A 27,689-nucleotide genomic window follows, 5' to 3' on the forward strand; every position below is an offset into this window, starting at 1 on the left:
CAGATTCCAAACATAAGAGCTCCATTATTATTTTTCTGTGAAATGTTCCACATATTCTCCTTTCATGAAATTCATAGTCCCTCATAGTCCTTTTATATTCGTATTCGCACACATCATTCTCATAGTAAAACATTCTAATAAGGACAGATGTTGGAGTAATCCCGTTTGTTTACGACTGAGAAATTATGTATGCATACGTCCATTATCATCAAAATTAAATTATTTTACCCAGAGACAAACATAGATAATTTATGCTTAATTTTATGAGTTTGTTTGCTTAATTTTATACACTAGGTCTAAGCTAGGACAATATAAAAGAAACATGATAATATTTCGATTGTACTTTTCGCCCGGGTTCTCTCTCGCGTTCTTCTCAATTAAGATCTTTAATGTAGAAACTGAACATTAGTTAAAATTCAGATACTAAGTATACTGATTATAAAAAGTCATTTGTTACTAGCAGCACAGAGTGGGTATCTGTGCAGGAAAAAAAATATACAAGTATTTCCAAAGTACGATATATTTAGAATCCATATGTAAGATGTAACTGATAAAAGTCCTCAAAGCTCGCCTTTTTAGCGTATTCTATATGTTTTTTCCTGTAAAGACGCCTTTCCATTAGCTGCCAAGAAGTAACAAAATTCGCATAGTCACACATTTTCCCATGTATAGATAATATTATTGTGAGTGTGGGGAATATAAAAGCATCGGTGTAAGTAGGTCATGGAGCGACCTGTTGAATGTTCTCGACACACGTCCCCGGCACCGACCTCTCCCTGCACGTAAGTTTATTAGTATATTAATTGACACGTACTATTCGCCGTATTTTATTGCAAGTGCTAATGGTGAAACAAACAAAAACAAATAAAAGATGCACTCCCAACATTTATATATCCTGATTATACCTAATCTAATAACTATCTATCTCTATGTATATAAAATATTGGTTGATTCCCTTATAATAAGCACAAAGTTGAAAATGGTTAAGATGAAAATTGTGAGGTCTCAGGAAACAATTGATAGCACCTATACCTTACTGTTCTTCAAATGTCGTTGATGAGATGCAAATAAAATAGTTTTCGTCAGAGTTAATTAAAATATAGGTAAAATATGTAAAAGGAAGATTTGTAATACACTATTAAGAAAATATAAAATTTAAGTAGGTCTTAAAATTTGATTACAAAAAATATTTCTTTTATAGAGTTCGTTAAATTCATTGTAGGTACATGTATACAGGGTGTCCCACTGTTGGTATCCTGAGCTGAAAGGAGGTTATAGTTTTGCATACGCTGAGTACGTAAAATACTTATAAAATTCCAGACGCATTTTTTTCAAATAGATGAATTCTTAAAACTCTATGTGTACATAACAAACAACCCGCCCAACTTTGCCACCAGCACGTGAGCTATCGTTTAAGATTGTGTTTTCATAGACAAAATGCTCACATTAGAGAAACAGTATATGCTGGCTGCGCGATACCAATAGTGGGACACCCTGTATTGTATATTCACAAATGAACACGAAGCGTAGGTAGGCACAAGTACATATATTTTTATTGAAATATTCATACTGCCTACGTAAATGCAATCAAATCCTTTCTAAGACGTCTAGACCGATAGTTATATTAGAAAATCGAATACATCTGTGAAAATGGTAATTGAATATTCTGCTTAATTGAATATTGGCTACCTCAGTAAATAGATAACCTGTATCAAGAGCGTAGTAATTGAATTTCACGTGAAGATTAAATATAGACTCGATGCCTTCATAATATCGCTTGTTAGTTGTTTAGAATATTGAAGGATATTTCTCCTTGCTAAGAGCATATAATATAATAAACTAACTTTTCACCCGCGGCCTCGGCCGCTTTGTCTAAAACCTAATAAAGGAGATTGCCCAAGTGACTATGGCACTTGGTATCGCAATCAAACTTATTGTGTCAAGATGAAATATAGCTCAATTTGAAGCTTGATGTTAGTATTTTTAGAAACGATTAAAGTTTTTATATAAATAAGCCGCAGTTCGTGACAATAAAAATAAAACAAAAGTTTTATTCAACGCTTCAAAAAAATACTTTATCGAGTTTAAACTAACGATGAACGTTAAGTTTTACATTTATTACATCGGTAATATTTTAATTTACAAGATAAATGTGAAAAGTAAATCGTAATAAACATTATTTCAAAATAAATAACGTCGAACAATGCGTCGAACATATTCATTCAACTATGACATATGACGCAGGACGCTTGCAAGAGAGATAGATATATGTGTCAAAACAAAAACTTTTACTTTTATTTCTATTTATTCGGTATAATTACGACTTAATAGTGATAAATATGATCATTATAAATACAAATAGGAATTAACAATATCACGAACACGTGACACAACTAGTATTTTACCGATTCCATACGTGGTCATACATGTTTCAAAAGAATAACTTTTACTATTATTTCAATTTATCCGGTATAATTAAGACTTAATATTGATACATATGACCATTATAAATACAAATAGGAATTAACAATATCACGAATACGTGGCACAACTAAAATTTTACCGATACCACCCGTGGTCATTCTCCTTTTATACTAAAACCTTCATCTTGAATCACTCTATCTATTAAAAAAAACCGCGTTGCGTAGTTTTAAAGATTTAAGCGTGCAAAGGGACATAGGGAAATAGGGACATAGGGACAGAGAAAGCGACGTTGTTTTATACTATGTAGTGATATCAAACTCTTTGCAAAACGATAACGAGTCTTAAAATACGACCTTTTTAACTATTTCATATCAACATCGAACTAATGCAATAAAAAACATATTTTATTCTTTCTAATTAAATATTATGTACCGTGTAATGGTACCTACATATTCGGAAAAAAAATCATCATTATATTTTAGTCGTTTTGGGTATGTCATAATATATTCGTATTATCTACTAACTTCGATTCATAGAAAATAAAGTGGACTATGCGATTATAAAGCACTTAATATTATAAATGTCTTCTGCAGCTTTGTCTTCTGCAAATTGATATCTAAAGTGCCATCAGCTGTCCGTGCTGTTTCAATTATTGCGTCATTCGACAGTAGCAGGATATAATATTAAATTGTTTTATAAGATCGATGACTTGTTTACTTAATTTACTTGTTATACGTGAAGGTTTTGCGAAAAAAATATACTTAAAACTTACATTACTAATAATTAATATAAATCATTTAAAAGAACAAGCAAATATTTTAAAACTAAAAGCCCTGCAATTATGACTATAATTATCCTTATAAATTTGCATAGTAATTACCGCCTCTTCCAGTTATTCATTTTAATAACCATTATCATCAGACATCAAGGTATTGATGGATGAGACAAAAAGATAACTTGCTGAAAAAGGTTCTTCGTTTTATTAACTTTTTTTATTAATACAAACACTCGAAAATTTAAAATGTTTTCTTCCTTCTGCCACACACAGGATAAATAACTGATGATATTTTAATTAAATATCTTATAGGTACATCTCTCAAATATACTTGAAAGTTGAAGATGAGAATTGCAATAGTAGGTACGTACAATTATACCTAATATAACATGATCGTTTAATTATGTATGTATGTATTTTCATATTTATTGAACTTTCAATAATAGTCAATATCATTTGAAACATTAAAGTTTTAATAATATTTTTTACAAATATACGTATCTACCTATAAATATCCTAAAGGTTGGATAAAAAATATCTTATTTTTTATTACCATACCGGAATTGAGGCCGATTGTAATTTATTTCTTAAAGCAACTTGATAAAAATTGATGAAATTTAGATGGCTTGGGTACACAAACAGTCAATAGGCACCCGGAGTTTTAATCAAATATCCTATTCGATTGGATGAAGCCCCTGTTGATAAATGAACTCATCTAGCAGTGGGAGACCGCTCTCCATATTACACCTACATTGTTTATCGATACCCATTACCTAAATTAAATATTCAATTTATTATTTTTATTGAGGCCAATTGTATTGCTCTCAATTTTATTGCAATAATTAAATTATAATTAAAGGTTTCCTGAATATATAGTGTATTATGTTTATCAGTGCTTTTACCTTTAAATTATCAAGGCACACATTTACTTTTTATGACAGCATAATACGTTATCATATTTGCCATTAAGACGTATGAAATAAGCATTATTATTTTTAATTTATTGTAAAAAAATACCTTCATATTTTTAATATACATTTCCCCAGAATCATATGAGGATAAGACCATTTAATAAAATCATAACATTGTTCACATAAAAGCAATTCTAATTTGCTAACATTATACCTATTTCGATCAATTCACTACAATCCTATTAGTAGAGCCTGTCAATGTACTAATTTACAATTTCATTAGTTTATCTCCCGCCACAACAAGGTTGTCATTGACATATTGCTATGAAGGCATCATTGATTCCCAATTCCCTTGTGATTTATGATAATAGCACAATGTGGCTCCCGTTCAACAATACTAAATTGACACTTATTGTTATATTATCTTACGTAATTTGTGTAACTAATTACTACAGCCTTCCTAAATATCTATTGATTATTTTATTTACCGTATTGTGTACCCAATACATTGTATAATTTGTTTCTAGAAGAAAGCCAGTTTAATATATGATAAATTCTTCTTTTATAATTTATAAAAAAATCCTTACTATCATCAAATATTAATATATATACATCCATATCAAACATGCGCGTATAATTTAGATAAAAGGGTTTTCCTTCGAGTAATTATTTTTGAGTAGGGTAAACATATGAATACTTAATTTGTTCGTGACCTTTATAATGTGATAATTATTGACTTGTCTCAGCAATTTTGACAATAATCATTTTTTTATGTTTTAAGTAATTTATTTTTCTCTTTTGTATAGGGGCAATTGACTGTAAAAGTAAGTCCTACTATGTACTAGCTATTGTAAAAATATATGAACAACTGGTTTTCATGTACCTAACACATGTAATCAGATTATCATATTATAAACCTAAATTTGTGAGTACTGAGTATGAATAGAATTTTGTAACTATATTGCGCACAGTGATGTTGAATCGGACCTGTAATTTTTACGTTGGTACGGATGTAGAATAAACACAGACTGTTTTATATCCACGTTTAGCGTGCGAGTGAAACCGTCGTCTCCAGCTGGTATTCTAGATAGGATTAACAAATTGAAGACGCACGCTGATGCTATAACCATAAGCTTCATATTACTTACCCTGAGTTAACAGTATTATCAACTTCTGGCCATGACAGGCGACGTTTGCAAAATGCCATAGTAGGCTTCTCTGGGGGTAGATTCCTGGGGACACGCAGGGATCCCCCACGGCGGTGGGGTGTGGCTGGTGCCAAACAGTCTAAGGTTCGACGTCTTGCGTTAAGTGCTGATGCACCTTCAGTTGGCAGAACACGGGGAAAACCTGGTGAACAATTTCCTTATTAAAATAAGATATTATAATTTATTTAAGAGCTATATGATTTATAATTTATATTCATTTATGCTTAAATAATTAATTAATATTACGAAAGTAAAAAAAAACAAGTGAAAATTTTAATTTAATTTATTTAAATGAACATCATTCTTAATATATATAAATCTCGTGTCACAATGTTTGTCCTCAATGGACTCCTAAACCACTTAACCGATTATAATAAAATTCGCACACCATGTGCAGTTCGATCCAACTTGAGAGATAGGATAGTTTAAATCTCAAATCGTTTGAGAAAGCGGGCGTAGCCGCGGGCGGTAAGCTAGTATTATTATATTTTTATATTCCTACATATTATTTACTTTGAAAACAATTAAAATCAAAATTGTTAGGTAGAGTCAGTTATCTTTGCTCTATAATATCACGATATGCACACAAAATTGTAATAAGGAACGTGATGTGTTTGTTAAATCTGGGATAGTAAAATCTACGACACTCGGCGTGTTCTTGTCAAAGACACCCTAGAACACTAGATAAATGCTATATCAAGAAGAAGAAACGCTTTACATCTTCCTTACTCTTCCGCTAAAATAAAATTGTATTTATGTGCTTTCTATATTGTCCTATAACTGAAAGAAATTTCGAGGAATGTAGGATTAAATCAGGATTTTTTAGCTAGCTGTTTACTTTAATTTAATAAATATTATAAAAATTATGTACCTAATGAGTTTATTTTATCAATAATAATAAGTAATCCTTAAACCAACAATCAAAATTTTATATTTACCATTTTTTTATGAACTTAATACCCTATGTAGTATAACTTTATTAAATCGACGCCTCCACAAAGATAACACGGAAACGAAAACTTTAATCGATGACAGAATAAGAGCAATTAATCCTTTGTCTTTTGATGAACAGCTTACTCGTCGGCCTTCTAGTGTAAATATCAGCTCCTTTCTACACCGGTTTTCTTGACAAGATCAAACTTATTTTTTTATCAATGCTTACTATAAATACTGATTTCAGATTTGCATCTAGTATCAATCAACAATCGTTCGTGGAAGCAACATATTCCAACATGTATAAGTTCGTAGCAGTTTGTGCTCTCCTCGCCGCCGCGGCTGCATCTCCGGACCTGCTGATCAGATCTCCAGTGGCCTACTCCACTGGCATCGCACCCGCCTTGACTACATACAGCACGGCCAGCGGCTACATCAACCAAGCGCCCATCGTGTACTCCTCCCCCGTGGCGTACTCCAACTACGGCTACACGCACCTCATCAAGAAGCGCTCTCCCGGCTTCCTCAGCACGCCCGTGACGTACTCCAGCTTCGGCACTCCCTTGGCGACCACCTACTCCGCGCCGTTCGCCTACAACACCGCGCCGCTCGCCACCTACAGCTATGGTTCGCCAATCGTGCACTCCGCGCCCGTCTACTCCACCGCTCACTTGATCAAGAAGCGCTCCGCTCCCCTGATCGCCGCGTCCGCCTCCTACATCGCCCCGGCCGCCTACTCTACTCCTCTCGTGTCCACCTACTCTAGCTACCCTGCCTACTCTAGCTACCCCGCTGCCGCAGCCTTTGTCTCATCTCCCTACATCTCGTCCGGACCTTACGCTTACACTCAATTCATCAAAAAATGAACGCATTCCATTAACAACGGAACATCATAAACAAAAAGTCACAAGAAATTAGATTTTTGAGACCTTTGTTTTTGTAAAAATAATGTAAATAAAATTTTACATAAATTTTTGTCTTTTTTTGTACACTCCACTTTATATTACGCCTTTATACATGGATAAACGTTTGTGAGTTTATGAAAATAAAAGGTACCTCTCATAGTTGCCGCTGAGGATTGTGGTTGTTGCTGAGATTCTTCAGCGGATCTGTGGCGGGACGGAGGCACCCGGCGCGGAGAGAGGGCCAGGCCGGCCACGCTGTCGGCCACACCCGCCACATATTGGCTCAACGACGAAAGGAAACTCATTGTGATGCCAATAAACTCATTAGTCACAGCTTAGTTCAAATTAAACACTTTTTTACACAACACTTTATAGTCAATGGGTCATTATTTAGTCCGAAGTCAACTCCAACGTTCCTGAAAAGAAGGTCATAATCAAAATCGTTTATATATTGCCAACAACTCAATTACAATTTGTAAAATGTGGCGTAAAAAGAAACGCCTTAGATATTTATTTTATTATCTAAAAGCTTTCCGATGTTAGACTCTCTCCGACATCGCTGTGTGATACAAAAATATACAAGATTACATGTTATCCTTTCCAACTATGTATCAAAATAATAATATTTATTCTTCTTTAAAGACTGACCAATATTCAATTACAATAAAGTGAAACTATTTATAATTTATATATAATATCTATTATAGGCATATTTGCATTTATATATATGTTTGTTATGGAATCTTACTACTGGCATTGAGTTCTTCCGAGATAAAATAATATAGAAAAAGAATAAGAGAAATATACAAATAGATGACATTAATCGTAGAGATTCGCCTTATCAAAAGCTTAAAGCCTTAACTAAGTCAATGTGAACTGAAACTAGCAGTAAATCCGTTTAGTCTCGAAACAGGCGAGTGTGTAACTTTAATCTCATGCTTACAATATCGGTATATGGCTGACAGTCTATTCATTTTGCCGACCGCTATTTGATTAGCTACGCTTTGTTTTCCTATGACCCTTTAAACTGGGTTGGTGCGCAAATAATTTTACGAACAGACCCGTTCAAACCTTCCCTAATTCCCAGAACATAACTATTACTCCTTGCTCGCATACGGCTTTGCGTAAATTACAATGTTAGACACAATCCTAATTCGTTTACATAATATAGTGTGTTAAAGCTCTTAATCATGTTACAACCTTACCATCGTTTTATTTATGAATACAATCTTATAAATATACGTTTACATAAAACATTTTTACTTAGCCTTCTTATAGGTACCTATCTAATTCACACATGCATGTGTGTCTGTATGCACGAGTTCAATTACATAGATGTATAATTTTTAGGGAATCATTTTTACTTTCTGATCATTCCCATTTATATCATCCGTCAGACAATGAAGACAAAAGTAATATTCGAGAGGATTAATATGAAAGGGCAAAAATTTGACTTTAGCCTTATAAATCGCCACTTATCGATCCTACTTGTGCAATAACTCCTCCAAGGTTAGAGGTCAACAAATTTGTTTCTCTCAAACACGTCATAAAAAAAGTTATTTTGAATAAAATATTGGTTACTCATTCCATAATTTCCATAAATTAAAACCTATTTTTTACAGTTCTGTATAAATAACATTCTTCTTCTTCATTCTGAAGGAAAATGAAAACATAAAATCTATCTATTTTCTATTTCGAGCCAATAAATTTAAATATTCCATATTTCTTCTTTGAAGTGCTTTATACTTAGCATATGTTGGTATAGATAATATTTATCTATCACTACGAGCATTCATGTCTCTTTTAATTTTAAAGATACTCCTACAATCAAATGTTTTCAATAAATAATTAAAAAAGACTAAGTTTTTGCTAACTTTCATGTTGAGGCAACTAAGGAGCTTATAAGCACTTTCCGAGTATCATAACAAGTACTCCAAACTGTGGAATAAAAAGAAAGTACATGCTCCAAATAATATGCTTGTTAAGTTTCCTTAGCAAAATATCAAGTTTATAAAATATAAAAGATTTATAAAAACTTACTTTGAAACATTTAAATGAATGAATGGGAAAATGAATGTTATTTCAAGTACTTTCCGGTGATACATCTTCGAATGAGGGATTTTTTTTATAGGTTTTTGGAATAGTATCTTACATTTCATGTGCAGCTTTTTTTAAGTTTTTTTAAGTATTTTGGTTACTTGGTGTAAAAAAGATATTGTGACCCGAGTGACAAGTTAAGCAAAATATGCCTGTTTCATTAAAATTCCAAAATGATATCATTTACTGAATTTTCAGCATTTAAATTCGTAATACAGCAAGTCAAGAGCTTTTATTCTAAATTTCAAAAATTATAATTTCCATAATTTCCATTAGGTAACTGTGTGAAGAGAAATAACTATTTTAAAATATTATTAAATTAAATTTTACAAAATCTGTTTAAAGTGGCCACCATCAGCACTAATGCGTAAGATACGTAGGTACTCTAAACCTTAATTATGTCATTTCCTTTATTTTTTTTATGTGTCTATCTTACATTTGGTTTAATATAAAAGAAAGACTTGCATCTGTTTGCTTTAAAAACAGGAGGTCACTACAGAAACTGAATAATGCTAGAATTTATTCGTTCAAATAAGTAACTGGATCGTTGGAAGTGATAAATCAAAATAGTTTCATTATGCACGTACTGAAGCAGAAGCAAATGAAGTCGTTTAACAAACATTTTAGCATAAAGACTAAAAGGTTAAGTCACGTATCCAAAAGTTCCAACCAAGCCTAAATCAATAAGCGACGTCAAAAAGTGTCTGTGAACTACGCCCTACAGTATTGTGTTGCGAAAGTAAACATTCCCGCGGATTCATTAAGACTTATCACCTCATATACTGTATAAAACAATTTATGTCTATACTTATTACTTATTTACTTATAATAATACTATAAAGCTGAAGAGTTTTTTTGTTTGTTTGAACGCACTAATCTCAGAAACTACTGGTCTGATTTGAAAAATTATCGTTGTTAGGTAACCCATATAACGAGGAAGACTATAGGGCACGCTAAGACCAACAGGAGCGGAGCAATGCGGGTGAAACCGCAGGGCACAGCTAGTGATAAAATATTGCAGCTCGTAGTTGGTTAATAGCATTTCAATGAAACCTTTTACATGGGTCGTTGAGGTTGTTTATATTTTACTGTGAAGTTTCACTTAGTTTCGCAATCGTTTCTTCGTGTTTATTTACTAAATAGAGTCAAATCAAACGCTGGTCACTAGTTTTGGGCTCATATTATGTGGAAGAGACCATACTCACTTAACTTTAAATTGAAATGTTAATTTAGTACTGAATCATTGCATCTGAACAGTCACGTGATCAGTGGTCTCCTCTGAAAATCAGTGCAGCAATACATTTTAAATAATGGTTGCTGCTTTGCTGACGGGGAGCTCTTTTAGCCACCATTGCTATCTTTTTTTTCCTGTTCTGTGTGTTATATTACTAAGATTTAATTTTTTTTTCACATGGTGATAAATAAAACACCTTCTATTTCTATTTCTATAAATGTATTTCATATGATATGACCATTTTACGTACTATGAATGTTTAGGATTTCTCAGTGTGTGGTACTTCTCAGTTCAACAGATACAATCAATACAGATCGATTTAAAGATTGAACTATGAATGCGAGATTTGGTCGATGAAAATTATCAAGTCGTTGTAATAATAATAAATACCTACACAATAAACACATTCTGTGGCGAAAGCTCTATCCTAAATCTTTTGGTAATAAATACAATTTTCTACTTTTATTATTTTTCGTCCTATGTAAAGAAGTAATTGCGTATAAAGAAGAAATTCTCTTTGATACAACGCTTTATCGCGAGTCTACAACGTTCAATGAGCCTATTTTGTCTCAGACATATTAAGCTACGAACAGTCTTAGATATCTATAATGCTTTTCATATTTTTTGTATAACATAAAGGCATATACGTACATAATCATAGAAAAATAATTAGGGACTTTTTAATAGTATCCTTAAGCATTCAGAATTTATTTATCTTTCTTTGTCAAGATAAAAACACAGTAAATACAGTGGTATAAACCAGTAAGAAAAAATAAATAAATATATATGTATATTATAATTTTACTTTTCTTCATGCTCAAAGAGCTTGTCTATGTAAATAATGTACAGTCTATAGATATTAATAAAAATATTATTAAAAAAAAATATAAAGTTGTGCTGTGGGATTATTATCGCAATTATAAAAGCCTAAAAGGTACATATAACATTATTATATTTTTTTTATTGTAAAGAATCGCATTAAGCATGCTGCTAATCAAGTATGCACCCGCAGATCATCAGAGTCCCTGAATATCCTTAAATTTCTGAGAAAATGACGTATTTATCACACCATAGGAAATATGTTGCAAACCTGATAATTTTATTAGATAATAAACATTAACGCAAATAAAAACAAATAATAATCAATCAAACATCGATTAACATTTCCATCAAAATCAAATAATGAATAGAGAATAGAGAGAAATATGAGACATGAAAAATTTTCCAATCGTACATAGTCATATTCTTAGATAATGATTGATTTCAATCGCATTACACGGAAAAGTGATCCGATAAAAAACATTTTATTTGTACACTAAACAGTTAAACATATCTGAAATTTACGCTGAAAAGTGCTATTTTATAGAAAAGTAAAATATATATTTTATTAGTATCTTTTTCCTTACAATAACTAAATTATTACGAGTTAATTTATTGATAGTAAAGGTTTTTACCTCAATAAAGTAATGTAATATAAAAACAGAAAAAAAGTTTCCCTTGATTGGAAAAAGCTTAAAAAGTATAAAAAGCTCTCGTTCTTGGTTCTTATCGTAAAAAACAAATGAATAAGTACCTACTTACTTTCTATCAAAAGTATCAAGCTCTCGGCAAAAAGTACGTTTACCTTATGGGCTAACTTTAAAATTGAACCATTTAAATAACCAGTAATTATTTTTTTACTTAGTCGGTAGAGTTTATTACTAAATTTTAAGAGCATACTAGTCTTCGGCTTGCGCCGGCGGCTTCAACCTGGTCGTCAAAGCAAATACCCATGAATGTAAGTTAAATTCCTATTGACGAATGAGTCGTTTTAATCAGGTAAAAAGTAGCCTATGACAAGATCTATCTTGCTTACTATTTCAAGACAAAAATATCCTATCTGACAATTTCTCCGTTACCTACGTCGTTATACAAAGGAAACAAACAATTAAACATACTTTGGCATTTACTATATTAATAAGGTTAATTATTGTATATTAAGGATGAATTTGAAAAATATATGAAATAAATGCAATATTTATTACATGATAAATAATATATTGCAATGGATAACGACGATTGCACTCATGATAAAAGCCTAAGGAAACCATATAATACGTCAAACAATAACGGTTATTATAAAGTTCGTTAAGCAAATATTTTTCTGTTATAAATAACTTGCCAAATTTATAAATTCATAGATTTAATCATTTTATCACGTGTAATAAAACGCATGTACACGCTTCAACGTTTTTAATTGAATAATAAGTTATCTCTTTAATTACCATCTCTGATTTAACAGTAAAAAGCGATTTTCGCTTTTACAATCCAATTAAGCAAAACATTGCGTTTATTGTATGCTAGTAATTATAATAAGAATGCAGTAGAATATAAACAAATAAGAATCTGATTGACAGCGCCAAATTATTCTCTTTGATGAAAATAATGTAAACAAGGAAGCTCTACACCAACTCAAGTTCCATGTAATAGGTACTACGTAACAGGCATTTCCCCCGTTGAACGCTCTTAAATAATTTTATATTTTATGAATCTAGTTTGACATAAAACTTATTTTCTTATCTATTATTTTTTCTGTCTCTACTTACAAATAATATAAAAAATATTCTAACACATACCTACTCTACAAATAATCAAATCTAATTGGCTTCACCGATTTCTTAAAGAATATTCTAGAAGATTTTCCTTACATATTCCTTAAAACAGGATACAAAAACATTTCACTACTGTAACTTAGTACATCTATATTAAAGAATATATTAAGTAGATTATAAACTTACCTCGCCTCGAGCGCAATGCGCCTAGCCCGGGCTTTTGCGCACCAAAGTTATCAAGTTTTAATCAAAATTTACATCTCCATAAGCTAAAAATACGTTATCAATGGAGAGCAGTAGTGTTATGAAATGAATGAAACACTCGAGCGCGTCGGATGCCGTAGCGAGACGTTCAGCGCTAGGGCGGATTGGGCGGCGACTGCCTTCCCCGCAGGCTGCGTGCTCGCTCGAGCCTCGCCCGGATACTCTTCCTGTTGATTGTGTATGCGACAGGTGATCCCAAAAGCTTTCAATCACGGAACGCTGTTTATCATAACTAGACAAACTGCAATTTAATTGCCATGTTTGTAACACTTTGCTATTTACGATATGCTAATGAATCAATTTGAATATCTCATATCAAACTTGTTTAAGAATATAGTGTAATTAAAAATTTAAACAAGTAGAGTTATCAAAAGGCTTTTAAATATGTCCAGTAAAAATAAGAGACCATACTGTTTCCTTATAGGTATAGTTGAAACATTTTGAAATCGAACTCTTTACTTCACTGTTCAAGGAATGACGTTAAATTATTACTGTATCAGTTGCATTACAAGTGAAAATCGATTGTATCGGCACTGGAACACCATTGGAAGTAAAATGGCTTAAAGTAGCCAATCCATTGTTATTATTAGGTTTTAAAAACAACTTGCACAATATGACTGCCTATAAATTAGTTTAATTAATACATGAACCAAACATGAACCATTAAAGATGGCTGCATTTTGCCTACAATTAAAAATAATGTAGTCCGTTTTACAATAGGAAATAATTTGAAGTACTATAATAAAAACTTAATGGCACAATTTAGGTACTTTATAAAATCATTTCAATTTTCATGTTTTCTAATAAATATCTGCATCAATAAAGTATGAAGATTGGAGGCTAAGAGTTATAATATTGGTACAACTATTAGTTATTAATATTCCGTCCAAGGTGAGACTTGAAGTAGCGCATTGGCTCCGAGTTCTGCACGCCTGGATTTAGTGGGAGCCAACGACTCCTGTAACTTAATTACTTTTGGCGAAACTTTCTAACAGTAATTTATTCTTAAACGAGTGGCCATTCTAACAGTGATTAGTAAGTTTTGTATGCTACACCGACCCATAATAAACGAGTAGGGTTCCGATAAATTTTGCTTTAAATAGGGAATCGTTGGGGAAATGTAATTAAAAGTTTGCTTTATATTTTACATTAATAAGGATGTTTTTGAATATCTAGTTAAGAAATTAAAGGTTTTACTTTGAATCATTAAGTTTTAAGCAAAACCAAATTGGACAAATCTCTTGTAGCGTACTTGATTTTATAAGAAAAGATAAGAGATTACATTTCAAATATATTATTATCTATAGTTAAATACATATTAAACAGTATAAAAATGTTTATGTCTACATTATTAATACAAAATCTCTTTTTTATATTGACAAGTATACCTACCTAATAGTTCAAAAGATAAAACTCAATTTCTGATACATTACATAATAATATCGTTAAAAATAAGTTCACATGGGCGTAGCTAGCCATGGGCTCAAAGTGGGGCAACAATAAAAAAATAATATGTAACTAGCAACTGTATGTAGCCAAAGTCCAGTCCAGGTCCTCGAACCTCAAATGCCGGTGGCACGGCCGGCGGCTGTGCCGCCGGCATTTGCGAAGGCGTTTGCGAAGGCATTTGCGAAGGCATTTGCGAAGGCATTTGCGAAGGCATTTGCGAAGGCATTTGCGAAGGCATTTGCGAAGGCATTTGCGAAGGCATTTGCGAAGGCATTTGCGAAGGCATTTGCGAAGGCATTTGCGAAGGCATTTGCGAACGCGCCTTCGAACGCGCTTGCGAACGCGCTTGCGAACGCATTTGCGATGGCATCTTCTTTACCTTGAAAACTTTTTTATAACACTCACTTTATTCTGTGTAATATTTTCTGAAAGTTTTTTTTTTCTAAGGCCCATATTTTTTTGAGTTGTAACCAAGGTTGTAACTCACGAGTCACGTGACATGTTCTATAGAACATGTCACGACACTTTCTATAGAAAGTGAGACGTAAAACAAAGTGAAATTGGATAAAATATAGTGGGGTAACTAACTGTACAACACTCATTTTTCTTACAGTTCATGTAACATAGAAGCCTCAGCTATTTTCTTTTTTCGTGTGTAATTCGTTATTCGAACGACTTTCGAGAATCGAGTGTGAATTTTCTTACGGATATTAAGCTTAGTAGTTAGTACCTGGATAATTCAATTTTTAGATTTGGTTAGGTACCTTCCAGGTCAAAGCCTGGGTGGGGCGCTTGCCCCACCGTGGCTACGCCCATGTAAGTTCAATATTACTAAACTGAACTAATTATAGGTAAATAAGAGTTATCAATTATTATAACTAACAATCAATTGCTTACTAATTCGTCTGTGTAATCGAATATCTTAGTAAGGGCGGGTCTACAACCGAAGCTATCTATTTAGGAGCTTTGTCATGTCATATCTGGACGTAAAAGAGGCGTCGCCATGAACAATAAACATTCACTTGTTATACAAAGCTCGTTAGTCTTTATTACAACGGAGCCATAAAATCCAATATTGAATATTATCATACTTTATCACACTCGTCAAGTGATAACGGGAATCGTAAACAAGCTGTGATCATTGAACCATTTTACTTGTTGCTCTCATAGATGATAATAATCCGTGCCTTTATATTATGATATTTTTACCGAACTACCGATATATCCTTACTGAAGGCCTATTGTATTTTTTGCTGTTTAGTAATGTAATTATTATTAGTATAAGGGTAGGTACATACATTTCCTTTGTATTGTTACGTCTTCGTGACATATTAATATATGAAAGAATAATATGTTAAATTAAATCAGGCTTGGAAAGAAAACTTTTCATAGCAAAAGCTTAGTACGAATTTAATTCAGTAGTTAATCATTTTTGTAGAGTCGACATCAAACTAGGTACACGAAAGTGCATGTCTTGAATTATTGGTACAATGGGTTGAGTTAGCTTTCTCATTTAAAAAACCCAGATAGATAAAGCTGAAACAAAAGATGATTTTAAGGGGGTGGATGGCAATATCTCAAACCTTAAGTTAATTAAATATCAGAACTAATTCTATCTAGAAGGCAGTGAAGGCATCCTCCTGGTGTACCGTGCTGTAAATTAATTCTCATTTCAATTTACAACGTTTTGATTACATATACAGAAATAGATTATAATTTTTGATACAATGAAATCAAATTTCTCGCCTAGATATTGATCACGATCACAACATCGATCTTATACCCAAAGGACTCAACTTGTAATAACTTTAAACACGAGGGGCTTATAGAAAGTCAACGCAGAGGCTTGAAGTGGAAAAGGGGAGATAATTGTTACTTAGGTACAATAAGCTCTACAGACAGCCGTTTTATATTGGTTTGATCTCGAATTATACTTATTTCATTAATTCAACTGAATTCATCATTAATGTTTTATCACAATATCTTTATGCTATATGAACCTATAGTGAAATGGATTATTTATCGACAATCCTCGTGATCGATTTTTTTTTTATTCTTTAAAAAATCTAATTTATAGAACATTTTAATGGTTTAAAACTAAATATCAAACATATACGATATGTTGCATTAAGCTTTTCTAAACTTTCGTTTACTATTGATAGCTTTGTCGCGAAAAGAATAATAATTAAAGTTGGACGAGCGTCGAGCAGTTTATTTAATTTCATTTGAGATTATTGATAAGTAGTATTTTCTAGGGTTTGATTTTACGCGAGTATTATACATTTAGAAATTAAAGACTTTTTAACGGATTTTAAACGCGATTTATTCATTATATTATTTTCCCGACGTTTCGAACACTTTACAGCGAGCGTGGTCACGGGGAGACGGAAGTCCTTAGACGTTAAAAAGTCTTTAATTTCTTATTGATAAGTGCTTAAATCCATTGTTAAATGATTCAATTTTTAAATATCAAATGGATGATCCTGAATGGTATGTAAAGAAGCAACTCTTTTGTGTTGAAATAAGTTTGAGTCCCAAGGCATTTTACTTTGCGATAATTCGGACAAAGAATACTCCCAAAGGAAATTCTCTCAAACAAACATTATCTGAAAGTCAAATGCAAGATCCCCGTTTCTATAGCAACACCACAACACATTTGAATGTGCAAACCTCAGTGCGATATATGTAAAAATAAACAGCTATAATCCAAGAGCCCACGCCGCGCGGCCAGACTTTCCTTTCTTTAGGAAAGTTGAAAGTTTCTCTGTATATGTCTCCGATACAGATAAGAACGACTAGCGATTATCAAGTCTGGGTTGTGGTTACTTTGGCAGGAAACAGGTAGTAAAGGTGTATAAAATTGTACCTAACTTTCATTATATTTTAAAAGCTAAATTTTATATATGTTACTTGGAGACGTATAAAAAGATGTTAACTCAAGAGCCGGACGGTTTTCATGGTTCTTACACCTTGCCAGAGACATTTAAAAAATAACTAACATATCATCAAATTAACGTACTACCTAAAAGTGTATCAAATATGAAATAACCCACTAAAAACATTAGTTAACTATAATTAATGACTAAAAAATAATAGTATAATATAAGTAATAAAGTTAATACTTATCTTTTACGGGGACTTATGTTGATGGAATTTCACGTATCTCGATGACACAATAACAAAATCATCGAGATAGTTAACTAATGTTTTTAGTGGGTTATTTCATATTTGATACACTTTTAGGTAGTACGTTAATTTGATGATATGTTAGTTATTTTTTAAATGTGTCTGGCAAGATGTAAGAACCATGAAAAGTGTCCGGCTCTTGAGTTAACATCTTTTTATACGTCTCCAAGTAACATATATAAAATTTAGCTTTTAAACTATAATGAAAGTTAGGTACAATTTTATACACCTTTACTACCTGTTTTCTGCCAAAGTAACCACAACCCAGACTTGATAATCGCTAGTCGTTCTTATCTGTATCGGAGACATATACAGAGAAACTTTCAACTTTCCTAAAGAAAGGAAAGTCTGGCTGGCGTGGGCTCTTGATCTACTAGCTTAAACATAAGTGTGTCCAACCAAAACTATCAGTCATTGCAATTAAAGACACGCATAGAAGCGTTCTTCTAAACGTTATAAGAAGTTTTTATATGTGATATGACCTGACGGCATTCTATCACTACAGCTCCACTGTCCTGTTGTTACATAAAGTAATTACCTGTCACAGACGAGTCACCTGGACCGTGACAAACTGAGCTTGACCCATATTTTAAATTTATTGATCGTGCGGCCAACGAACAATATGCATTCGCTAAATTAACGTTTACCTTCTGTTATATTGATAGAATTATTATAAGGTTAATGCAGTCCTGTAAAAATTGAAAGAACCAAAAGAAACCCTTAAAACAGATCACATAAAAAGGAAGGAATGAATACACCGATCATAAATATATTATGTAGAAAGATTCCTTTTGGACAAGGGTTATTTGATTCGAGTTTAATATAAAAAGATTTTATGAAATACATATCAAACAATAAACAACTCGTTGTTATCGGCTAAGATCAGATTTTAAATAAATCCAAATTAAAATAGTTACGTTATTGTTTTATCGACATATGCAAAGACTATATTATCAAGTATAAGTATTAAGTAAGTAGTATCAAGTAAGTCATAATATTCAAATTTTAAGATACCTATTAAATAAATATTTTAAGATACTTATATGAGATACTTTGATAAACAAACTTTTAATTTAATAATATAGAGTAGAATAACATTGAATTTATTTATGTAAAAATTGTCCCTAAAAACAGCTATGTGTGGCTCTAATAACCCTTAAATGTTTATTATACTACTTGATAACACAAATGCCGAAATTTTTATTATCTTTGAGGAACTAAAAGCAACTTTGTACGTAAAATTTGTTTAAGCAGTATCACTTACACAATTATAATGGCTTATGTTCTAAATGACAGGTTAACTTGTAAAAAAGTTAGTCCGATCCATTAGGGCTTTTAGGAATAATGTAAGTATATGCTATAATTTTTGCACTAGGTAGTAGCAGATAAGATTAGAAAAAGCCATTAGTTTGACCATAATAACATTTTATTATGTTTGTTTATGAACCGATATCTGTTCAATTGTTGGCTTGATTGAATGTTGTAATCATAGAAATGTAAGTGTCTTGTTATTTAGATTACTATGGTTGTAATTATCATAACTGCATATTACCTACTAGGAATGATACCAGCTATTAGGTTAACATTTAATTTGTAACCTGTCGATAAACTTAACAAAAAGTTCAACAATTTTTTGAGCTGTGTGTAAGACAGACTAAAGCTTTTTATTTTCTTTTAGATATTATCTGTAATTAAATAAAATGTTATTTTTATATATTTTGTACCTTAATGTCAGTATTTGAACAACTAAGATGAACTTAAGAATAACATAAGGGTAATAAATATTAATAAGGGTGAGAAATAAAAGACAAATTCGGATAAAAAAGGTTTATGGAAAATGATTAAAACACAGCAGTGTTAAAACTAATAAAAATTTAATTTAGGATCACAAAAGTAGGTAATTAATTATAACATGGTTACGACAACGAAATACCTAATACCGGCGAATTGAAAATATTTTACAATTTAAACGCCCAGTTATTACAATAACAAGTAATTCTATATTTATATTTAAAAACGATTTATAGTTATCACTACATCTATAAATATTCGATTCTAAAATACTGAATGAGAATGGTCGATAGAGATTATTAACAGCCAATTCTTAAAAATTAAACACCACCGGTCGTTTGTGTGTCAACATCTTTATTTACAAACTGTTACCGAAACCATTTAAAACTATAACAAAATTGTAATTTAGCGATGATGGACGGAATGTCTGACGACGGTGTACGCATGCGCGTTGGTTAGGCGCAGCTGCAGGCGCATCGCTTCACGCGCTTCTCTTGGTTCAAAAGCGCGTCCACGCTGCGAACCGAACGCGGTTGCATGTCTGAAACAAGTTTATTTCATTATTTTTTTATTTCTTTTGTTAAAAACATAGTATTGGTGCGTTACACATCGTGTCGTGCTCCTTAAATGAATAAGATGCTATCCACAGTCCTCATAAATTCTTTAATTTTACAACATCACAGGTTATGTTAAAAATATAATTAACTTTGAAAAATTATAGATAAAAGTGTTATGATTATGTTCGATATATCCTGAAAAAATTTAGAATACTTTAACACATAATTTAATTAATTATTTATTTATCTGATTAGTTATTAATTATTATCATACACAATTGCAATAAGAATAGCTGTACTTTTTTCTAGTCGGTATTGCACATTGCCGTGTTTCATTTAAGATTGGTATTTTTCCTTTGTTATTAAATGAGTTGCAATGGGTCAAAAGATTTTCAGATTAATAGCACTTTAGAGACAAATTAACCATTATCATAAACATACTTGCATAAAACGAAAATTTTAAATTAGAGAGTGCGTAGAGCACGCTGGACCCATGCATATTGGTGTAGTATTAAAGACCAAGAAAGAAAATAAGTAATCGGTTGTACCTGAGGTGAAGACTAAGGTATAACTGATTGAACACTGACCTACAAATCATTTTATAAAACAATAATTCCAGTTAAACTGTCCAAATTACTATACATATAGTCTAATTAAAAAGGTAACTCACAATGTGGCCTGCCGTCCATGTCCTGCGGCAGCAACAGCGTACGCGGGGCACGCGGCGCCTGTGCGTGCGCGTCCTGCGCGTACGAGTCCTCATGTTCCTCACCGCGCTGCTCCTCCGCCTCCGCCTCCGCGGCCGCCGCCAAAGTGTTCATTATCGTCTTCACCTGGAATAGACGCTGTTTTACCATGTTTACTGTTATGACTTAATAGTTAATGTAACACGGGTTTTATTGTGAGAGCATCTTTTTTGTGGCAGAAACTTTTTAACAATTAAACGAAGAATTTTAATGACTTAACAACTAAACCCAATCTTTATATTAATTAAAAGTAGTTCATAAGGTAATATGTTCACATAAAAGTGATTTAATATTACATCTGTATTATTGGTGATCATAAAAAATTACTGACATAGTTTACGTTAACAACAAAACTTTGTAACAATAGAGGAAACAAAAGTACGTAACAATAACTCTTAAAATTTCTTTATATAAAGCTCCCAGATAAAACGTGGTGCATGTTATTGAGCGGTGTTTGTCACATAAAGTAACACGGTGCTCTACCTAAATATGTGCCTACCGTTGGCCTACCGTTTATATAGATAAGGATAAAACGCTTCCTGAAAATGGTTTAATAGAATCTGTATTATTTATTATATAATTTTAGTTTATTGAGGAAAACCCGGGCCTGTTCTGTTACTAAGCATCTAAACGTTCAATAAAATCATTCAGCGCGGTGGGTGGTTTAATCCGTACATCTTCATCCATTTTACTGAACGATATAAATAAGTAAATTATAACATCTTCCCTCGCGACCCCACTTATGAGGGATTTCTTTAACAGCATACGTGGATTTATTTTATAGAGGTCGATGTACACGATATTCGGATTTTTCGATGTAGAAACCACGGAACCCTGTGAGCGGAATAAATTCTACGATGTTATTATCATCTATCGATCATCAAAGATATCAAAATTTTCCAATGCATTACATTTGCAGGTAAGTGATCTCAATATAATAATAACAAAGGGCATTGTTATCTATTAAAAAGTGCAAAAAAGTAATTAACTAATTACTAATAATAACTTATCAGCGAATGTGTTAAATTATCTAAAAAGCAATCCAATTAATGTGTGGTAGATTTGTTTAGTAAGATAAAGGATTTATAAATGACATCATGCCAACTCTCATCAATGAGGAGATATTTCTACGGAATTTCTGGGTGAAACTCATGGCTCATTCTTTTTAATGAGGCGGTAATAAAAGTAAATTACTTTTTAAATGAGAAAAAAATTAGAGCAGGTTTATTTCTATCATATAAACGCTGGGACTGTATCATGTGTTTGTATGAAATCTAAGTTGATGAATATAATATTAACATGTGTTAGGTATATTGTTAAACATTCAATAGATCATCTTGTTTAGATTAATATTTAACATAACGCTTTAACCAATCAAACAAGTTTTTGTTTTATACTTATCTAATTTCATTTCTTTTAATTAGACAATAATACTAACAAAACTTTAATTGCTTAAATTGTACAGTTTTCGACATGCTAATTCAATAAAGAAATGTCCAAATACTTTTTCCGATTTTCAAAATATGATTGCATTTAATAGCGTGTGAATTAGCTTGCTATACTCTAATAATGTATGAACATTTACTTTACCACCTGGCACCTAGACTAAATCTAAAATGTGTTATATGCGTGTATCATGTAACAGTGTCGGCGTGCGACTGAAATGTAAATGCGTTTTCAGTTCACCTCCTGCATGTCGTTGTCGATCTGCTGTTCGCGGCGCTGATTGGCGATGGCGTCCTGCGCGGTGCGGTGGATCATTCTGAGGTCGTCCTGAGTGAGGTCGTACGGCAGATTCATTTGTACTGGGCTGCCTTCCATTTGCATTTTCTGTACCTATATTATTTTGTATGTATTAGCGCTCAGAGTTAAGGTCGAGGTTGCTGAATTGTAGATGCTATTATTTCTTAGTGGATTTATAAAACTATAACGTAATAAGTATTTTTACTAGTCGGGTTTTAAATGTAGGATAGACGTATTTTATTGCAATAAACTATTTTGAATAGATGGATAAGTAGAGATGTAACATCCATTTAGTTGTACATAATATCAAATAAACGACCCATTTCCCTCTCTTCATTTTCTTTTCCTTTTTATTATCTGCATCACATGCGAAGAATTTAACAAGAATGTAATATTATGTATTTCAGAAGAAATGCGAGCGCAATTTCCTAGAAAACTTGCTCATTAGTTGCAACGTGACATGTTTATATCTTACAAGTTTCTGAAGTTTTGACTCTATTTAATATTTATTTTATTTAATATTTTATATATTAAAACAATATGGTTTAGGTAAGTTTCATTCTTGTATAAACATTTAATATGCAAAACGTTAAAAACCATAGCAATAAAAAGAAGAAAACCCGAATTGAAGATGGTCGATTGATATAATTACCTCAGGTTGTTCTAATTCTTGTGTCGGGGCCGTTTGAGGTACGAACTGATGAAGGACAGCGGGCTGCTGTAAAAAATTAATTAATACATATTAAAAAACCGCTTTGGATCATAAAATTTATTGCTCCAGTAATGTTGGAACTATTGAGTTTATTAATGAACTGTATCGAGTTCCAGTGAAATTGCATCTGACATACGTATTCATATGTAACGGTTAAATCGGTTTGTGGTTTCGTCTGTTTTTAATTAAACACTAAGTGCTTATTGTATATTTTAAATTAGAGAACGAAGTTTATTTTTTCAAATACAAATTATTGATATTCTTATATAGGTCCTTATTAATAATAATTGATAAGTTTACACAGACTACACAGTTACCAATATATAAGCGCACACATAGACTAGGATTTAGATTGAATGTGTATACTAAATTTATAGTCCTTTTGCTAACTTAATATTTGATTAATTACTATATTTTTTCGATACCTCTAGTTATACATTTCCATAATGCTAAAATCGGTCGGTTTTAGACCACGCAACTAGAAACGTCTCTATCAATTAGCATATTGTTATGTTCACTCTAACAGTTAATGAATATAGTAGCTTATAAAAATAGAAAAAGCAATAATAAAGCTCACTTTCACAGGGTCATCTAGCTATAAAATAATGGAAATTGTACCTATCAATTATCACCTTTCTATATCAAGTAAACGTCTTGCGATAACCATCAGACAACTTATACGTAAATATCTCGTGTACAAAGCATCCGATTCCTTTAAAACGCCAATATGCGAAACAACAGAAAAGTTCCTTCACCTTCCGATCAAAAAGTCATTAACATACATATTTACAAATATAATATGATACACGCGTTGGACTTATAAGCTTGCCTACGTTGTACATTGGTATACTATGTATATGTTTGAATATATGTACTTATGTAATATCTTGTGAGACTTAAGTCGATGAATACTTATAACTTTTTTTATGTAAAATCAAATGGCACCCACTCTATGAAACATACTGATACCTTAGAAAAGCCTTAAAATAAACGCTCGCGACAAAATCTTTAGCGAAACCATCATCAAACATACGTAAGGAGCTTTGACCTTTTATAATGTCAATCAATGAGTATTTGTCTTTCATTCATTTTTTATATTACTCTTTTAAAAAATATATTAAATTCCTTTATATATTTATAATTTAATTTATAGAACAAAGTACAAAATAATATATAGGTGTGTGTGTTGCCACCATTAGTTACCATTATTTAAAAGTAGTAATTATAGAACTAGGTATACTTTGATGTGGATTATAGATAACTGAACGATGCTTTTAGCGATTTTATCACCAAATATTCCATTTCAATACATAAATACAACACACGCTTTGATAATGTATGCTAAAATTCTCAGAATAGTCATAAATAGATACCTATTTTCAGAAAAAAAATACAAAGCAATGACAAAAATAGCAGATTTATATTGAGATTTGTGCACATCGAGCTTTGTACATAAAGTAAATCGCATAAATTGATAAAATTTGATTTACAATTTTTATTTTGGCATGTAAAATTGTCTGAGTATCTCGAGTATGAGAATATTAAATATCTTGCCCTGTGCCCATTTATATTGAAATTAAAAACATATACATACTCGATGTATGTGGTATGGTTTAAACATATGATATTGTGTAATATCTATAGGATCAACCTGTAATGCCTGGATTACACGAACATCTAATTAACGCCCGAAATTAATAATGTAGCTCTAGGTATCGTCTATCTAGGATTAGATCAATCGTCGATTATTGTATGTTTTTCTATCAATCTCGTATCTGCATGCCAATACAAAAACAATCCTTCGATTGGTTGGACAAGCTTTTAGCAGAAATGCTAAATCAATCTTATTGCTATTTTAGTATTGGAATTGATTATTTATATATTATTAACAACGAAGAAGAAAAAGTATAGTAACAATAATTAGTTAGATATACAAATGATTTCTCTTGCAAGGGTTTCACAGATAATAAAATCTATTTCTTTAGATACGAAAATAAATAAACTATTCTCAATTTCCACATTACCTCATCTTGGTCCTGTTGTTGATTCTGCTGTTGTGGAGGTGCGAAATGTCCCATGACCTCAGCAGTGGGGGCCATGTTGTGGGGCGCGGGGACGGCAATCACACGCATACCGCGGGGTACGGGCATTTGTTCCTCGGGGTACATACGTTGCTGAGAAATTTTATAAAATACAACTTCAGCTAATATGATACTATACTAGAATACTGATACAACTGTTAATTATCTGCGCTTCGATTATTTTTAAATGGTTTCAAAGTCGACATTAATAAGTGCATAAATTAAATAATTTAAAGAACGAGTGTACTTTAAATTATAGAGTTTAGTATGTAACAAAGGAAAGTTTGAAATAAGAACTCCAAAGTTCTTCTATGTGCCGAGCTTTTTCCGTCATATCCTAAAAATACCTACATAAATATTGTAGCTTTAAATAAGATCTTGATTTGGATAAAATATATATATTTATGCAAAAACATGCTCTCTGTTTGACTCCATGAAAAAACAAGTACCTACTTATAAACATATACTTATTATACAATGTACCTATTTACTGCTCAATTCTGACCGACCTAAGTACAGTCTAAAAATATTCAATGTATTTGCTGTTACATTCTGACCGACTTAAGTAATTAGGCAATAATAGAGTAATCTTTACCTCATGTTGTTCCTGGTTCTGTGGTGGTGGAGGGGGTGCGAATGGTCCCATGTTCTCAGACGGGGGCATGTTCGCTGGGATGGCCATTACTCTCTGCACGTGAATACGCATCTCCCTGGGTCCACCCATCTGTTCCTCTGAGGAATCCCATGGCATCTGTTGACAAGGAATTTATTATAATTATAAGATTGAGTTAAATTTTATTTTATTTAATACTATTTCGATAATAATATTTACGGTTATGTAGGGCCGTAAGCTCTACAGTGGCTCTACATAAGTATAAATGAAAGGTCTAATGTATATAATAGCTTTTCGACAAATGTTAATTAAGCAATTGTTGTTTTAATATTTTATATGTTAAATTTGTTAGAGTTATTATTAAAACAAACTATGTATTACAAAAAACACATAGGTACATCCGTCCTTAAGATTTAATCAAAGTTCGTTTATCGTTCCACTTTATTTAGCACAACAGTAGATATTATGCTAATGAAAATATTATTTTTGAATAACATTATCATTAGAAAGCATTTTCACTTTTTGCTATTTTGATTCTCATAAAGATTACGGTTACTTTCTATGAAATAACGAAGATGATATAATATATACTATTTTTATAGTATCAAATGATCAAAATTTTAAATAAATTAACGTGTATCAAAATATTTAGATAGCTATCCCACAAGTCGCCATTAATCCGCGTATTATTACAGCCATTATTTTTTATTATTTACTAGAAGAGTTAGTTGATTTTGGATTAAGTATTCAATTTGCCTTTATCCGTTTAATCAAAAGCGGATTGTTATATCTGTACGAAACGGCAACATACGAACTGTTTGTTCGCCAAATATAACAAGGTTCACAATACATTATTTTATTTGTCATGTATTTCCCTAACATGTTGAACAAATAGAACAATCGGCTGTTTCGTGAAAGATACACGGAAATTTTTACAGTTGAATTGATTGCCTTTTTATTAGAGTTATTCGAGATGAAATTATAGAGAACAAAGGATAATAAAAGTATACAGCGTGGTCGTATGAATAAAACATTCGCCTATTGTGCAAACGCAGTGCTCATGTTGACATCATACGATCGCACATCACTGGTCAACGCCAATACCGAATCAATGACCCGAGTGAGTAAAAACAAAGGCATCGCGGCGTGCTCTACGTGAGATGAAAATTACTGTTATTTTCGATAGCAATTTGCACAATATATTATTACAGATATCTAAACCGAGTTCTTTGTGCCAAGTAAAAAACGAACAATGTTATTTTTTTGAATAAACCATGATTTAAATAATAGCATCGATCAACTTTTTTTGTTATTGTTTACTTCCGTGCGACGTCCTACAAAAATACGTTTTGTAGATGATTTATGATATTATGATTATGGTTAGTTAGAAAGTTGAAAATTATTATGTAAATATTTCTTTAATATTTAACGAAATATTTACCATAAAAACGACAAAAGCTTTATACATG

The 27,689-nt window shown here is 31.9% G+C and overlaps 3 protein-coding genes across 5 annotated transcripts in view; 1 reads left to right on the forward strand and 2 right to left on the reverse strand.

Annotated features, from left to right (window-relative positions):
• LOC123694289 (BAI1-associated protein 3) overlaps window positions 1-7,461 on the reverse strand; it is a 55,725-nt gene extending 48,264 nt beyond the window's left edge. The window contains exons 1-2 of the mRNA XM_045639681.1: window positions 7,308-7,461; window positions 5,259-5,460 (exon numbers count right to left, since the gene is read on the reverse strand). Coding sequence (XP_045495637.1) covers window positions 5,259-5,460; window positions 7,308-7,461 — 356 coding nt within the window. The remainder of the gene's footprint in view (window positions 1-5,258; window positions 5,461-7,307) is intronic.
• LOC123694307 (pupal cuticle protein C1B-like) lies at window positions 6,531-7,222 on the forward strand. The gene has a single exon (XM_045639707.1). It carries the CDS (start codon window positions 6,551-6,553, stop codon window positions 7,115-7,117), a length of 567 nt encoding a protein of 188 aa, XP_045495663.1. The 5' UTR covers window positions 6,531-6,550; the 3' UTR covers window positions 7,118-7,222.
• A 12,328-nt stretch (window positions 7,462-19,789) lies between the features above and the next one.
• The window catches only part of LOC123694293, a 43,026-nt gene continuing 35,126 nt past the window's right edge, over window positions 19,790-27,689 (reverse strand). The window contains exons 7-12 of one of the 3 annotated variants that reach the window (XM_045639685.1): window positions 26,203-26,358; window positions 25,551-25,700; window positions 23,467-23,529; window positions 22,758-22,907; window positions 20,996-21,170; window positions 19,790-20,309 (exon numbers count right to left, since the gene is read on the reverse strand). In XM_045639685.1, the coding sequence (XP_045495641.1) occupies window positions 20,224-20,309; window positions 20,996-21,170; window positions 22,758-22,907; window positions 23,467-23,529; window positions 25,551-25,700; window positions 26,203-26,358 (780 nt within the window). In that variant the 3' untranslated portion in view covers window positions 19,790-20,223. Of the gene's footprint in view, window positions 20,310-20,995; window positions 21,171-22,757; window positions 22,908-23,466; window positions 23,533-25,550; window positions 25,701-26,202; window positions 26,359-27,689 lie in introns of all 3 variants that reach the window. The other 2 variants (XM_045639684.1, XM_045639686.1) reach the window with 2 other exon arrangements.

Source organism: Colias croceus, chromosome 9, assembly GCF_905220415.1.
Source record: "Colias croceus chromosome 9, ilColCroc2.1".
In the NCBI taxonomy this organism is placed as follows: Eukaryota; Metazoa; Arthropoda; class Insecta; order Lepidoptera; family Pieridae; genus Colias; species Colias croceus.